Genomic DNA, 17209 nt, shown 5'->3' with positions numbered 1-17209 from the left:
GAACACGTTCCTATATTAAAAGAGCGCAATTTGAATTTAAATTGCTGAACAAATATCGTAAACATAAACATACATAGGAAGTCGTTTGTTTGTTTGTTGTTTAACGCCGCACTCAGCAATATTCCAGCTATATGACGGCAGTGTGTAAATACTCGAGTCTGGACCAGACTGTCCAGTGATTGACATCATGAGCATCGATCCACGCAATTTGGATCGATGACATGCATCAACCAAGTCAGCGAGCCTGACCACCCGATCCCGTTAGTCGCCTCTTACGACAAGCATAGTCGCCTTTTACGGCAAGCATAGGGTTGCTGAAAAGCAATTATATCCCTGATCTTTACGGATGATATAGGAAGTGTTTACGTACACAAAAGGGGATTAATTGGCAGTCTCGAAAATGGCAGCCTCGGCAAGTTTCAATCTAAATCCTCAAATAACACTGTATCCGTCTGCGAACTAGATCTATATCAATAAAGCAATGACGTTTTTTTAATAATACGGAGAGAATGTCCTAATTTCACACGTGGCGTGTATAACAATTTCCACTTACTGTAGTTAACTCCAACTGACTATAGGCAATATGATACTGATGCGAAGCCATAGCCACATTTGGGAATCTTGAATATAAATATCACGATAATGACATGAATTCTTTTGGGAATCACGTTAGATGTGTCGACACAACCAATTCTTTCTTTTTTTCTTCTTTTTTGTTGTTGTTTTGGTAATGTTTTGGTATATAATGAATTCAGAATAATACTAATACCGTATACGACGTAATAAGCGCCCAGGGCACTCTCAAAATTAGAAATAGGGGGCTCTTATTAGAATATAATTTTGGTGAAAGAGTTGAAAGATCGTAAATTGTGTGGTTTGTGCTGACAGCCTGAAATGATACAAAAGAAACTCTGTGCGTATTATACACGACAGATATATTTTTCCAGAATTTAATTGCCCGTAATTAAGGGTGCACATAACACACGATTGCGTATTATACACGAATACATAAGTCTTGTGTACGTTGATCAATCGGAAGGGTGCTAATTGGGATTGTTCACTAGCCAATATATTAGCAAATATCGCCGTGGGCGTTTATTAGAGCGTGGCTCTTATTACGTCAAACACGGTACGGATACATGACGGCAGGCTTCTGCTTGAAAACTTGTCCCGGATGCAGATAACGTTTGACACGTGCGGTGTTTGTAAACAGTGTTGAACACACCTCCATTAGAAACAATTCGATTATGTCGCAAAACAAAGGAGCGGTGATAATCTTTCCGTATAAATTCCAGTAAATGGGAACGGTGCCAGGTTGTTGTCTTATTAATTCACCCGTACAGTCCACCAGACCACACGCCAAAGGTTAGAGTGACCTCCCTTCAAGAACGAATCGAAGATGGCGGCATTGAGAGGACAGGTGAATTGTGTTTACATGTTTTATTATCTAGTGCCCACATATCGCATTTGAATTGTGTTTCAAGTAGTATGTGTTGTTGCGTAGACTGACAGGCAACTAGATACACTATCTTATTGTTCGTCTGTTTGCTGGGTACACATTATGTGACCTAATGTTATTTCAGTGGACTGAGGCTCGACTCGAGCAAATCGCTGCGGCTCGTACTGTTCTTATCAGATTTGTTTGTTTATTCTTACTGAATGGTGTGATCATTTTAATAGTTATGCGGGTTGATGAGGAACACAGGTTTGTCAATGTTTGGGAATAATCGGAAGGTTACGGCGCCCCGATAGGACTTGTTTCATTGACTTTGACTATGACGGTTACAGAGGTCTAGACTTGGCACATTGCCAAAGTTGTATTTACACTTGCAGCATAAAACAAAAGTATTATTCGGGCATGTGGTTATTTGATAGTTATATTGGCATCAATATGTGCTTTGTTGTGTAAGGGTAATGATATTTTCACATATCAGACATTCTGCTCATTTCTCTGAGAATTTTGTAAATGGAAGAAGCCATGTCACAATCACATGTCCGTCATACAGAAGGGTAATTTGAGGGTGTGAGTGAGTTGGGTTTAACGCCGCTTTTAACAGTATTCCAGTTACATCGCGGCGTGGCAGTTTAATGTGGGAGGAAAGCCCGGAGTGATGCATGTCTCAGACGTTTACCACTTCGGTGAAACCCACGAGCACGGGTATGGTGCTGGCAAACCTAGAAACATAATCGGGGTGAACCGGGATAGGAACACACAATCAAAGGTTTCTGGCGTGCCCAAGGGACGCAACTCTGCACATCGAATCGCGGCGCCTTAGACGACTGGGCCACCCGTGCCCCCGGGTAATTTGAGAACATCTTACAATCCAAATATGACCCCCTATTGCTATCACATATATAATATGATTCAGTAGCGGATAACTGTGAACTAGCTTTTACTTTTTACTTAATTATTATTTCTAGAACATTTCATATCTTACAAATATTTCCCTATTGTACACATGTGTACTGATTGTGAGTCTTGAACACTTCATTAGACAACAGGCACTGATCGGATCCTTGTCTTGTCATTGGTGGTGGGGCAGCCCAGTGATTAAAGCGTTTGCTCGTCACGCTGAAGACCTGGGTTTGATTCTCCACATGGGCACAATGTATAAAGCCCATTTCCAATGTCCCCTGTTGTAATATTGCTAAAAGCGGCGCAAAACCATACTCATTCACTCATGGTCAAACTAACTAGGTTCAAAACGGCTTCCTGCATGAGGGGTCAAGTAACCATGGTAACACAATAGCAGTCTGCAACATAATCCATTTTCCCAAAGCCGCTGTCTAGTCAAATGTCTTCTGGCCTAGTAAGATCAACTGAAAATAAAGCTGAAATATAAATTTGGCCAGTCGACTCAAAAGGTTTGGCACATAGTCTTCTAAGTAATAGGCCTGAAAAAAAACAGCAAAGTCATGATACAATATGGTACCTCTCAGCATAGATATTTCATCAGATAAATGTGTCTTTCCTTGTGTACCGTGTTGCTTTTTAAACAACAGGAAGCAATCACAGTGTTCACCGTTTAAGACGTCACAGGAAACAGCTGATCACTGGTTTTTGCAAATGGTGAACGGAATAACTCACCGTTTCAGTTGTTTATTTGCCTCTTTCAATAAAGGTAGATACTTGTTCACTGTAAATTTCTGAACTTTGCAAAATGTACGCAACGTACGTAATAGCTATTGGCGATTTCATCTGTGGATTATATTGTTATATGTAAAGATCGTGGAGTTTATGAAGAACGATAAACTTTGAACATTCGATTGAAAACTTATGATCGGAAATAGTAACAGGCATAAAATGTTTTTGATAATGACAACATTGGTGTATAAATAATAACTTTATTGATCATTTATATTATAACAATAATGGCTGTAGTCGTGGCAACTTCCAAACTTTCGGGAAGTTGTAATCTATCGGACCGTCATTCAGGCGATGTTTCTGACAGATCACGATCTGAAAAATACTATCATGAAAGTGTATCCCGTGGATAAGCCAACCCCTTTCTGTAGAATCTTTTTTCTGGTCCTCAAAATTGGACTTATCTGCAGACATATACGGTAATGGATGTGATGACTTGACAACTTGATCCTAGATTGTAGACCACTTGACTTGTTCATGCTTTAAGGACTGGTGAACAAACTGGTATTTCAAGTGAAGGTGTAGACGACGTAATTTGTTCCATATGAGAAAATTATGTAATTGATTTAATCATATTTTTTATTCAATGAATCTGGATCGGTAAATTAGCCAAGAAGGCTTATGTTAATACCTCTCCAGTACAAGTTATATTCATGAAGGCATTATACAAAATATTACATGTATAATGATGATGATAAACTAAATAAGTTAACAAAAGCAAGTGTCATGGACAACTTGTTTGGTGTAATGAGTAGAAAAATTATTATATAAGCAGGATTTATAGTCTCACATTAGCTTAAACCTTTTGGACTGAAGTAGGTAGGAATGTACTGATATCTAGATCTCTAGATTAGTAGTTTTTGTAAAATTAGCATTACCTTTCAATAAAGTGTTGAGATCAACTCCCTCAGAATAGCCCCGATTATTTTTCTAGGTTTGTCAGCACCATACCCGTGCTCGTGGGTTTCACCGAAGTGGTAAACGTCTGAGATCTGCATCACTTCGGGCTTTCCTCCAACATTAAGCTGACACGCCGTGATATAACTGGAATACTGTTAAAAGCGGCGTAAAACCCTACTCACTCACTCACTCAGAATAGAAGAATCAGTCATTTCTTACATCATTATAAAAGGGACAGGAAAAGAAGAGTGTGATCCATTTTCATACATGTATGTATCCACAAGAACAAGATCATATCGATGGGCATTTAGATCGCTACAACCAAGTCTGAGGCGAGAATGTACAATCTAACAAAATGTACTTCCAAAATTTAGATCAATATACAAATTGGTATTTTTATTCTGTTTTAAAAATCTCTTAAATTCACCAACATTTTCTGCGTTACTAACGTCATCAGGCAAATGGTTCCAACGCTTAATAGTGTCTGGTAAAAACGATGTAGCATAATAATTTGTCCTCATATGATAATTAGGGGTATCATTAACATCATAAGTCTGCCAGACAAACAACTTTTTTAAATGACTTTAGTCAGACTTGCAAGGATTATTTGTCATTTTGTTTCTAATTTCTATTTTGCCTCATGCCCTTTGTTTACGGACTTATAATATATAGTATAATCATGACAAAGCCTTAAACCTTAAAAAATGTTTTCTGTTTGAAATCATGTATAGAACTGAAATATGACTTGCTGAGTAGGCAACAATAAATTCATTATTAGATTTTCATCAAATGTTTTATGGAGACAGATGGGAGACATTTTACCTTTTAATTTGTTTTGTATATTGAAAAGAATTTCAAGTGTATTTGCGTACATTAGCTGTCAGCAGATGTGCTTCCTCCAGAGCATGAGTGTTTAGTAGGGCTATTTAGTATAATATATTTCATCAAGTAGAGACTGTAGGGAACCCATGTAGCATGTGTGTTCGTTTGTAGGTATTTAATGACAGTAAAATGATGTGATGTGGAGCCTTTAGTAGGGCTATTTAGTATAATATATTTCATCAAGTAGAGACTGTAGGGAACCCATGTAGCCATGGTAGCATGTGTGTTCGTTTGTAGGTATTTATGGACAGTAAAATGATGTGATGTGGGGCCTTTAGTAGGGCTATTTAGTATAATATATTTCATCAAGTAGAGACTGCAGGGAACCCATGTAGCATGTGTGTTCGTTTGTAGGTATTTATGGACAGTGAGGTGGAGTGTTTAGTTGTGAGGGGAAAATCTAATAATTAATATCTCATGGTCTTTGGGTAATTCTTTGTCTTGAATCTCATTGGGATTGGAGCTTCAGAAATATTCAATTCAATAATAGTAAAAGCAATAATACTAATAGATCTACTAAGTACTCTTATTATGATTATTTTTAGTCAAATCAGCATACAAAAAAATGTTCAGGACAATTGAAAATTAAGTTTATGGATTGTTTTAGCAAATTTTAAGGAGTGTAAGGAACAATGGAATGATCAATGTATTGCAATTGTTTGCCTTACGATTGTATTATATCAATAGGAATTTTAAAAAATGCATAACAATTAATAAATAGTTTCATTAGTGACAGTTATGATCAAGAGGTTACTGCTCAGTGTTGGAGAATTGAAGAATGTTGTTCTTAAAAAAGATCTGGAGAGCTAAATAACTATTTGTTGTTGTTCATGTTCAAGTTGTACGTTGAAATATTCATCATTGTGTTGAAACAAAACAAGAAATAAATACTTTATTCATTTCTATAACATTGATTAATATAATTATCCAGCCTTAGTTGGTTCAGTATGATCACAGAACTATTACTCCATTGTACATTGCTGAATATTTTCAGGGGGCACAGGTGGCCCAGTCGTCTAAGGTGCCGTGATTCGCTGTGCAGAGTTGCGTCCATTGGGCACGCCAGAAACCTATGATTGTGGGTTCGAATCCCAGTTCGCCCCGATTATGTTTCTAGGTTTGTCAGCACCATACCCGTGCTCGTGGGTTTCACGGAAGTGGTAAACGTCTGAGACCTGCATCACTTCGGGCTTTCCTCCCACATTAAGCTGACACGCCGTGATATAACTGGAATACTGTTAAAAGTGGCGTTAAACCCAACTCACTCACTCACTCACTGAATATTTTCAACAAAACTGGTTATACTACAGTAAATATGCAAACATGAATAAAGACTCCCATTTCATTCAATAAAATAATCAACTACGTTCAGTGTCAAAACTACAATAAAACACTGATGTGCCACTTAAACACCAAAACATTTTGAAATACAGTTGAGGAGACCAGTGTGTCTTATAGTATACACGTGGAAGACTCTCACAGCACTGACTGTCTGATATACTCTAGATTATCCATAATACTCTCACATTCCACATGTTTCGCTCGATCACTCCAAATTGATTTCTTAACTTGAGCCCATGGGTTGAAAAATGAACAGCTTTAATACATGATTCCTCAGCAATGCCTAGTGTGATTGATACTGTATTCTTGTTGGAGGAGGAAGCTGTTAGTGACCTTGACCATGACCTTGACCTTCTTTCATAGCCCCATCATTGCAGTAGTCTATTAGCATAACAGACAGACAAAAGTGTTTATTACAGTCACGCTCTTAAATATGACATACAAATCATACAATCATGTACATACAATTAAGTCCAATCGCTTTATGAGAGACTATATTTTATACGACATGATGCATATCTATTTACATTGATATATGTTAGCATTTATTCAGGATTCCAAACTATTATTAACTAAAGTTATTAGTATAAATAACATAGCTACGGGATAAATTGCAAAGAACAATAAAGAACAAAGCTCGGTTTATTTCACGATAAAACATTGTTCTATCATGACGTCATTTCTTGAGATTCGAACACGCACTCGCAACTTGATGACGTCATGTATGACAACATTATTTTTCAGAGGGGAGTGTCTTGTGAGTTGTTACCCATAGATGTAGCATGGCAATGTAGATAAACGCGATGGCCGAACGATCGCATCCCAAACTGGGAGAGATATGACAATCGGTTTTGGAAGAAAAAGGGGGGTAATCAATGTGAGAATATGCGGGAAATACTCGTCTGTGCACAAAATGGACATTGTCCAGGTCGGATTCTATTGAGGGAGTCATCATTATTAAATAGGGGTTAATATTTTTAAAGCTTCTACATTTTACCAACATCCTTAAAGAGGCTGTACATAATGTTGATATGAAACTCCCAAAAATTTCAGCCAGACCACAGGACTGGCTAGCTGAAATACTTGCCAGCCCTGACCAAAACCTGCCTGCCCACTATAATCATATGTTTCTCAGGATAATTTAATTAAAACTTTAAATCGAATTCATTGAACATGAAGTAATGCAAGAAAAGAAATAGCAAACACTTTTTAGGTCAGATTTGTATTTAATATCTTAGAATACATCATGTAAATATCCTTATTCCTAAATATGGCCTAAATTTTAAGTTGTCTAAAAGCTAACGGGGTTTCTTTTTGGTTACATTTTATCATTCATCTTTACATGTGAATTAATGCTTATCATCGGGAAATATTTAGAATATTTTCACATATGAAATATAACCCGACCGTCGGGCAGGGGGATTTGAAAATCTGGCAGCCCGAGTCTCGGACGGTCGGGCAGACAGGTATTTCGAACGCTGATCTCATATAATAAATAAACGACTAATGGTCGTTGTTTATTATCCCCCGCCGCGCGAAAGCGCGAAGCGGGGGATATAGTATTCACGACCGTCCGTACGTCCGTCCGTCCGTCTGTCCGTCCGTCCGTACGTCCGTCCGTACGTCCCACCTGTTTGTTGCCGCGATATCTCAAGAACTAAACACTGGATTGTCTTCATATTTGGAACTATGGTGTATATACAGACTCCGCAGACACCAGTCGGTTTTGGTGACCTTGATCCCATTTTCAAGGTCACAGCAGACAAATCTGCTTTTAGAGTTGGAAAACGGTGTTGCCGCGATATCTCAAGAACTAAACACTTGATTGTCTTCATATTTGGAACTATGGTGTATATACAGACTCCGCAGACACCAGTTGGTTTTGGTGACCTTGATCCCATTTTCAAGGTCACAGCAGACAAATCTGCTTTTAGAGTTGGAAAACGGTGTTGCCGCGATATCTCAAGAACTAAACACTGGATTGTCTTCATATTTGGAACTATGGTGTATATACAGACACCGCAGACACCAGTCGGTTTTGGTGACCTTGACCCCATTTTCAAGGTCACAGCAGGCAAATCTGCTTTTGGAGTTGGAAAACGGTGTTGCCGCGATATCTCAAGAACTAAACACTGGATTGTCTTCATATTTGGAACTATGGTGTATATACAGACTCCGCAGACACCAGTCGGTTTTGGTGACCTTGATCCCATTTTCAAGGTCACAGCAGGCAAATCTGCTTTTAGAGTTGGAAAACGGTGTTGCCGCGATATCTCAAGAACTAAACCTCTCGATTGTCTTCATATTTGGAACTATGGTGTATATACAGACACCGCAGACACCAGTCGGTTTTGGTGACCTTGACCCCATTTTCAAGGTCACAGCAGGCAAATCTGCTTTTGGAGTTAGAAAACGGTGTTGCCGCGATATCTCAAGAACTAATCGCTGGATTGTCTTCATATTTGGAACTATGGTGTATATACAGACACCGCATACACCTGTCAGATTTGGTGACCTTGATCCCATTTTCAAGGTCACAGCAGGCAAATCTGTTTTTGGAGTTGGAAAACGGTGTTGCCACAATATCTCAAGAACTAATCGCTGGATTGTCTTCATATTTGGTACTATGGTGTATATGGCGGGGGATATTTCGTCACTCTGTGACAAATACTTGTTATAAATAAAACGTGCAGGGAGAATAAACCGCTTGGGTCTGCGCCCCTCGTGGATTATTCTCTATGCAGTGTTTTATTGTATGATAAACAACTCCCACAATGTGAAGTGGGAAGTCCAATTTAGGAATATTTACTGACATTTTCTGCAGGCTAACTATAATATGTGAAAGAATTGGGTGTTCTTTAACTTCTTTTGAGTAGTACATATATTAGTTGATGTTAAAGTATCAGTTTCATGGCATTTTCAGTTAGGTAGTGTAGGAAACTAACTTTAATTTTTCCCTAGTCCACAAATTTAATTGCTACAGTACAGCGTTGCCATCTACCTCATGTCAAGTTATGGTCATAGTGGCAAGACGGTAGGGGACGATGCTCATAATGTCAGCAGAGCTCCAGATAACTTCTTGAGCAATTGAGTTTTTACTCGAAGGTTTCTATTTTTATTGGGTTATTACATTTTTCATTGGGTAACCAATATTTTTTCACTCATCTATTCGTCACTCTTTTGGGTTTTTCCCAAAATGAGTAACCATTTTAGATTTAAAAAAAATTAAATAATGTTTTAGATGTATATAACGGTCCTAAATATAGGCTTGACTCAGAAAGTAAATTAGCTCGTAATTGTGTTTCGGAAATTAGTTCCGTTGTACGCATGCTGAAAAAAACTTCAATGGGTATTTACGCATGCTGTTTTCAAACAATTGCGTTTTCCATTTAATGCATGCGTTGCTGTACGCAAGGTAATTGAAAGTAATTGGGTTTTGAATAGTTTTGAGGGGTATTTTACGCAAATTAGCTGCTCATCTGTAGCTCTGTGTCAATGACTGGTTTCCCTGAGTCTTGAGTATTTACTGGCTGCCGTTTTGTATTGTGAATATTGCCAAGTGCAGTGATAAACAACAAACAAACAAATCATCAGCATGATCAGACTGGACAACGCTGTAGGGGAGATACGTTTGTATTGGTCAGTGGTCTGACCATTGGCCTCCATTGAGACAACCCTGGATGGACACTCTCATACAATAGTGTATTGATTGTGCTGGGAATGAGGATCCAGTTATTGTAGCCTGTTAATTGTAGGCCTCTTTTATTAATAGATATGGATTGTGACAAATACTGTGAGGGTTACTATGGCAACCACTGTACTTATGACAGTTGGGACACACTGTTTGATGCAAATTGTATGCAGAGTATTGTTATGAATAATTGCAAACCATTTTAATTTTCCTTGTCGTAAGAGGCAACTAACGGGATTGGGTGGTCAGTCTCACTGACTTGGTTGAACCATGTCATCGGTCCCAATTGCATCTGGGTCAGAATAGGTCTTCAGCAACCCATGCTTGCCGTGAAAGGCGACTATGCTTGTCGTGAGAGGTGACTATCGGGTGGTCAGTCTCGACTTGGTTGAAGCATGTCATCGATCCCAATTGCGTCTGAGTCAGAATAGGTCTTCAGCAACCCATGCTTGCTGTGAAAGGCGACTATGCTTGTCATAAGAAGCGACCATCGGGTGGTCCGGCTCGCTGACTTGGTTAATACATGTCATTGTATCCCAGTTGCATACATCGATGCTCTGACATGATGTCAATCACTGGATTGTTTGGTCCAGACTGGATTATTTACAGACCACTGTCATATACATGATATAGCTGGAATATTGCTGAGTGCTCAATGCATCTCAAAGAAGGATCTTAGTCTATGATAAAGTAGGGTTTTCAAAATGCATTCTGTTTTCTGGTTAATAAATAATTTAGTTCTGAGTCTTTCTCAGTATGTGAAGAATATGAATTTTGTACTATATTAATACATGTATAAATCATGAGCATGATGAGTCACAATGATCACACTCTCTTGATAATAGACCCATAACTAGAATTAATGACGAAAGGTTTATTTGTAGGCTACATAATTATGCATGAACATGATCAGTAAAAGTGTTGACTTTTTTGTAACTGTTTAAGAAAATAATACCAGAAAACCCCAAACAGTGTACTGCCAAGGCAGGGTCCTTGCAGGATTCGCGCTATAATTTATTGGTTTGCGCTTGATATATTTCGCTCAATTTGACATCGGGCGCATTCATGTAGGTGGGTTTATTAATATAATTATGTGAGTCTTGTAGCTGAAATATTGTTGAGTGGGCCATTAAAAATACAGACAAACAAGGAAGTCGTTGCAATTGCTCAGAAGCCTTCAGCCTATTGTAGATAGAGATTTCAGTGTAAAATTGAATAAAATTAACCATTGACTAGGATGATACGTATTGCAATTTTTTTTCTGTCTGCTGGTATTTTTAAGTAAATAAACATAACAAGTTTCGTCAATTGTGTCGTTTGAATTAAAATCTGGACAGAATTTGATTCACAAATGACATTTCCCTTTGGAGTTGATTTTTTTTTCTCTCACTTTGTAAACTCTCCTGTTTCTATGACTACGGACCGCCCCCATGTTCTAGTGGTATATCGTCTGCCCAGAGAGCGGAAGGTCAGGGTTCGATCACAGGCCATATCATACCCAAAGACGTTAAAAGATGGTACTTGTTGTTACCCTACCTGGCGCTCTGCATTAGGGGCTAAATCAAGGACTGGTCGGCTCGGAGTCAGTATACTGTGTCTGAGTGGGGTATTCATGTCAACCTGCGACATGGTATCTATAAAATTGGATTAGTCCAGACTAGTAAACGCACGCATGCTGAGGAATATTTATTTCAGTATGTAGAAAATAGGATCTGTATGTACAATCAGTGTCAATCACTATCTAACATCTTAGCTCTCAATAATTAAGAAATAAACGACGAGTGGAAGTTGTTTATCATACAATAAAATACTGCAGGGAGACTAAACCATGAGGGGGGTCATCAAGCTGCGAGGGCATGTTCGAAATCTCCAGAAATGACGTCATGATACTGATGATAGAACAATGTTTTATTGTGAAATAAACCAAACTTCGTTCTTCGGTGTTCTTTGTGATTTAACGCGTAGCTCTCTGATACCTGTGTCAGAATATATTGCAGTACAATTCTTTTGCCAATAAATTGTCCTGTCATTGACATTGATTGAAGCTACAACTTCGAGTGTAGTTCTTTCTATTATCCAACTTATGTGACATGCAAGATTTGCTTTGATGATCCCAACAGCCAAATGTTTTTGCTGCCCCAGTAAATGTTACCTGTCCATTCACAGTCTGTGACGATTCCGGGGTAGAATAGGTCTTCAGCAACCCATGCTTGCCGTAAAAGGTGACTATGCTTGTCGTAAAAGGCGACTAACGGGATCGGGTGGTCAAGCTCGCTGACTTGGTTGATGCATGTCATCGATCCCAATTGTGCGGATCGATGCTCATGATATTAATCACTGGATTGTCTGCACTCAGCAATATTCGAGCTTTATGACGGCGGTCTGTATATAATCGAGTCTGGATCAGGCAATCCAGTGATTGACATCATGAGCATTGATCCAAGCAATTTGGATACGGTGACATGCATCAACCAAGTCAGTGAGCCTGACCACCCGATCCTGTTTGTTGCCTCTTACGACAAGCATAGTCACCTTTTACGGCAAGCATGGGTTGCTGAAGACTTATTCTACCCAGATCTTTGTGGGTCAAATCCTGAAATAGAACAATGCAGTCACATCATCACACTCAAGGAAGTCGATACGCAATGTCCATCATGATTTATGAGGTTATTTCAGTCGACTGTTTTATGCTGTTTGTATGCATCAACACTGCCTCTCATCTACCATTTCAAAAGGAAGTTTCAATGGTGTATTGTCCATCACAGGAAAGCATGATTTGTGTATACCATTGTATACACACCAGTGTGTGTTTGATTTCATGACAGTTTTCAAGGAATATTAACTCATAACAATGCACAATGATCCTATCATGTTGTCAGATGTGCCTTTATAATGCATTACTGTGTTATTAAACCACACATTGCCATACTTTTTCACACAAGGTCGGACAAAATAAAAATGAAAAGCTATGTTTATCTGTCTGTCTGTCTGTCTGTCTGTCTGTCTCTCTATCTCACTATCTCTCCCTATCTCCCTATCTATCTATCTATCTATCTATCTATCTATCTCTCCCTATCTCCCTCTCTTTCTATCTATCTATCTATCTCTCTCTCTATCTCTCTATCCATCCATCCATCCATCCATCCATCCATCCATCCATCCATCCATCCATCCATCCATCCATCTATCTATCTATCTATCTATCTATCTATCTATCTATCTATCTATCTATCTATCTATCTATCTATCTATCTATCTATCTATCTATCTATCTATCTATCTATCTATCCATCCATCCATCTATCTATCTCCCTCTCTTTCCATCTATCTATCTATCTATCTATCTATCTATCTATCTATCTCCCTCTCTTTCCATCTATCTATCTATCTATCTATCCAAATTACGTAGATTGATGCTCGTGATGTCAATCACTGGATTGCTGTCCAGACTTGATTATTTACAGACTGCCGTCATACAGCTGGAATATTGCTGAGTGTGGCGTTAAACAACAAACAAAACTTAAACTTGGCAGAAACTTGAAAAGGCCTCATATTTGACTCTTCCTGACAACCCCGACATGGGTACAATGTGTGAAGCCCATTTCTGGTGTCCCCTCCCTGATATTTCTGGAATATTGCTAAAAGCGGCGTAAAACCAAACTCACTCACTCACTCTGCCTGACAAGGCCCTGAATAGGTTGAATGAGGCAGCCATGGTTAACTCTGCTGTTTGTTAAATATACAACAATTGTTGTTTTGAATGATAAATCGACCCATTGATAAATAATAAATAGTGAAACTTTGGTATGTCAGAGATAGAAATGTGTTTTCAAGCGTGTCACTGGGCACTGTTTAATATATTTAGGTGTGGCCTTTAGAATTAATGTTTGCTCAATAGAAGATTAATGTTGAGTCATCATCCGTCTAAGCCAACAGGCAGCAGTAATTCTGATAGTTTCCCCCTTCCTTTCCATTGGATTCCGGAGTAGAATAGGTCTTCAGCAACCCATGCTTGCCCGTAAAAGGTGACTATGCCTGTCGTAAAAGGCAACTAACAGGATCGGGTAGTCAGGCTCGCTGACTTGGTTGATGCATGTCATCAATCCCAATTGCGTGGATCGATGCTCATGATATTAATCACAGGATTGTCACTTCCAGACTCGATTATTTACAGACCGCCGTCATATAGCTGGAATATTGCTGAGTGCGGCGTTTAACAACAAATCAAGCAAGCTGTTACAGTCCCATGGTTCAAGTACCTGTTACAGTCCCATGGTTCAAGCACCTATTTCAAGCACCTGCTACAGTCACATGGTTCAAGCACCCATTACAGTCACATTTTTCAAGTACCTGTTACAGTCACATGGTTCAAGCACCCATTTCAGTCACATGCTTTAAGTACCTGTTATAGTCACATGGTTCAAGCACCTGTTATAGCCAAATGGTTCCAGCACATGTCACATGTTACAGTACATGCTTCAATAACGTTTTTCTTTCTTCATCTTTTCTCTCTTTTTTTTAAGGTAACAAGACTCATCATCCACTCTGGCAGAAAGTCAGTCAGGAGCTATACAGTTGGCAGCTCATTCAGAGTAAGTGCATATATCACAGATGATTGAAAATGTTGTCCAATGGTACTTCTTGTAACCCTAATGTTAAAAGTTAAAGATTTTAAGGGCCCCTTGTTTGAAACACTCTCAGAGCAAACCTTCAAAAATCCCTGGGAAACCCTTAAATTGAAGACCGTTTTTGTCAGCACTGGTGCCTTTTGGTGTAAGTGACACAATTTACTTTTGTGCAAAGTTGCTTCCCTTGGCCAAACCAGGATCAAACTTTTCGTCCACAAAGTTATGTGGCGTACTATGAGTATCATATCTTAACCTATCTTCCCTTACACAAGAATGTCGGATTCTGATTGGCATTCTATTATTTTCAATGCACCCTGCTAAATTTCTTATATTACCTGCTCGAATTGCCGAACTGTTGACATTACATTTGCAACATACCAACCGAAATATTTTCCTATTGAAATTTGGGGCGGTCGGGTAGCCTAGTGGTTAAAGCGTTGGCTCTCCACGCAGAAGACCCGGGTTCGATTCCCGAAATGGGTACAAAGTGTGAAGCCCATTTCTGGTGTCCCCCGCTGTGATATTGCTGGAATATTGCTAAAAGCGGCGTAAAACAATACACACAACCCAACCCTATTGAAATTGATCTAGGGGGAATAACTCGAAGTTTGTTTTCCGTCGTCTGCTAAGTGGATAAATGCCTAACTGTGGTATTTTACCGATGCATAAGACATACCTGCAGTATAATTATGTGTGCAGTAAGATACATTTGTTGTCCACCGGTCCCTCAGGTGACTTCAGTTGTTATCATACCTCCATGTCAGAATGATGAGATCTGATTGGTCCACATGATGTTGATAAAATACTGTGTAACCTGCCATGGAGGGTATATAGAATACCAATCTTATGAAATGAGTGAATAGTTCCGGTATCTGATGAGCAAAAGCGAGTCAGATACCACAACTGTTCACGCACAGTCCACCTTTAGAATTCAGGTGTCCGTTCAACAAAATTATTGTAGCTAAGGTTATCGTAACTCACATACTTTAACATAGACTTACGACTGTCGTTGTGCTAAGATCGCCCTGTGGAATGGCGCCTTGCTCCTCAAAGTTTACATCACGTCACAATACCTGATGACGTAATTTGTGGAATTTTGTTGAAAGATCCATTGGCGAAATATTTTCATGTGACGTCAGCCTAGCAACAAGGTTGCTGGGATCATAAGCTCCTCTCAGTGATCTATCATCTCCACATGCAATGTCGTTGAATAAGCCAAGGGGTATTGAGAGCTTTCAATATTTGTTCGCGAAACTTGTTCCGAGAGTAATGTGTAATACAGGTGTATGTTTTTTAAACGGGTGATCTCTTCACGGGCAAGTAATAAAGTAAATTTGTCAGCAGGGAAATAAATCTCTTATACCCCGCCATAAGCAATACAGGCTGTACATGGATTTCTGAGAGGCAGAAAAAAAATCCCTTATACCCTGCTTCCAAGCAAAAAGCTGCTGATTCTTCCGAGTCAGTGGAAGTCACGTGACATAGGTCAGGTTAACCTAAGCCTAATCGAACAACTGTTTTCTATCAATTTTGAATTTATGTTAATTCTTTTACAATTTCACATTAAAACATGTTGGTAAGATAAATTCGTTGTAGCAGGATCACGAGGAGTACATGGCTCAGGCTGGTGGTATCAGACTTAACGCGAGACGCATAAAAGCCCAAGTACCCCTCGTGATCCTGCTACAATTGATAATGTGCCCTCTATGTTGTTTATGTTCCCTTCATAGCAGATTAGCTCGGGGAACAGGAACTAACATAGACGGCACATCAACCCATGTTCCCTCGGGACCAGTGGACAACTTCTAATGTTCTGTTTGTGTTACTTGAGCTACATGGTAGGATTTTCATTTGGGAAAACACCCTTGAACATCCGGATTAAAATAGGTCTTCAGCAAGCCTTCCTTTTTATAAATGGCGACTATGCTTGTGGTAAGAGGCGACTAACAGGATGGTGTGGTCAGGTTTGCTGACTTGGTTGATGCATGTCATCCCAATTGCTTGGATTGATGCTCATGATATCAATCACTGAATTGTCTGGTACAGACTTGATTATTTACAGACTACGTCATATAGCTAGAATATTGCTGGGTGCGGCGTTAAACAAAAAACAACCAACCAATGAAAGACCAAGTTGAGTAAAATTTTGTTTGCTCTAGTGAACTCAGCTAGTAACAGTCTGATAATATCGAAGTCATCAATACTCATAGCATAGTTTGGGCAAGCAGATTCATATGTTTCTGGCACAGACCGCAATGGTCCTGCTCATTATAATCTGTCATAGATTGACGAACACTGACTCTGGGGCACGAGTCCGCAGTTTTCTGTGCAGAGTTGTGTCCCTTGGGCACACTAGAAACCTGTGATGGTGGGTTCGAATCCCGGTTCACCTTGATAATGTATTTCAGGTTTTTCAGCAACGTAGGCTCGTTTCACCGAAGTTGTAACTGGCTGAGATATGCATCACTTCAGGCTTTCCTCTCACATCTAGCCCGTGGTCTTGTGGTAGAGCATCCGCCTGGAGAGTGGAAGGTCCGGGTTTCGATCCCCGGCCGCGTCATACAAAAAGACGTTAAAAGATGGTACTTGTTGTTACCCTGTCTGGCGCTCAGCATAAAGGGG

General features: G+C 39.3%; 1 protein-coding gene across 2 annotated transcripts in view; it reads left to right on the top strand.

Moving 5' to 3' along the window:
- The first annotated feature begins 1176 nt into the window (after positions 1–1176).
- LOC124112911 (branched-chain-amino-acid aminotransferase, cytosolic-like) overlaps positions 1177–17209 on the top strand; it is a 61054-nt gene continuing 45021 nt past the window's right edge. For both annotated transcript variants that reach the window (XR_007218803.1, XM_046473098.2), the window contains exons 1-2: positions 1177–1420; positions 14483–14551. Coding sequence is in view for 1 of the 2 variants with exons in the window: in XM_046473098.2 (XP_046329054.1) it covers positions 1400–1420; positions 14483–14551 (90 nt within the window). In the remaining variant the exon portion in view is untranslated. The remainder of the gene's footprint in view (positions 1421–14482; positions 14552–17209) is intronic.

Source organism: Haliotis rufescens, unplaced genomic scaffold, assembly GCF_023055435.1.
Source record: "Haliotis rufescens isolate VD_foot unplaced genomic scaffold, xgHalRufe1.0.p SCAF_6, whole genome shotgun sequence".
NCBI classification, from domain to species: domain Eukaryota; kingdom Metazoa; phylum Mollusca; class Gastropoda; order Lepetellida; family Haliotidae; genus Haliotis; species Haliotis rufescens.
Note: the sequence above shows the minus strand (reverse complement) of the source record. Positions and strands in the feature narration are given on the sequence as shown.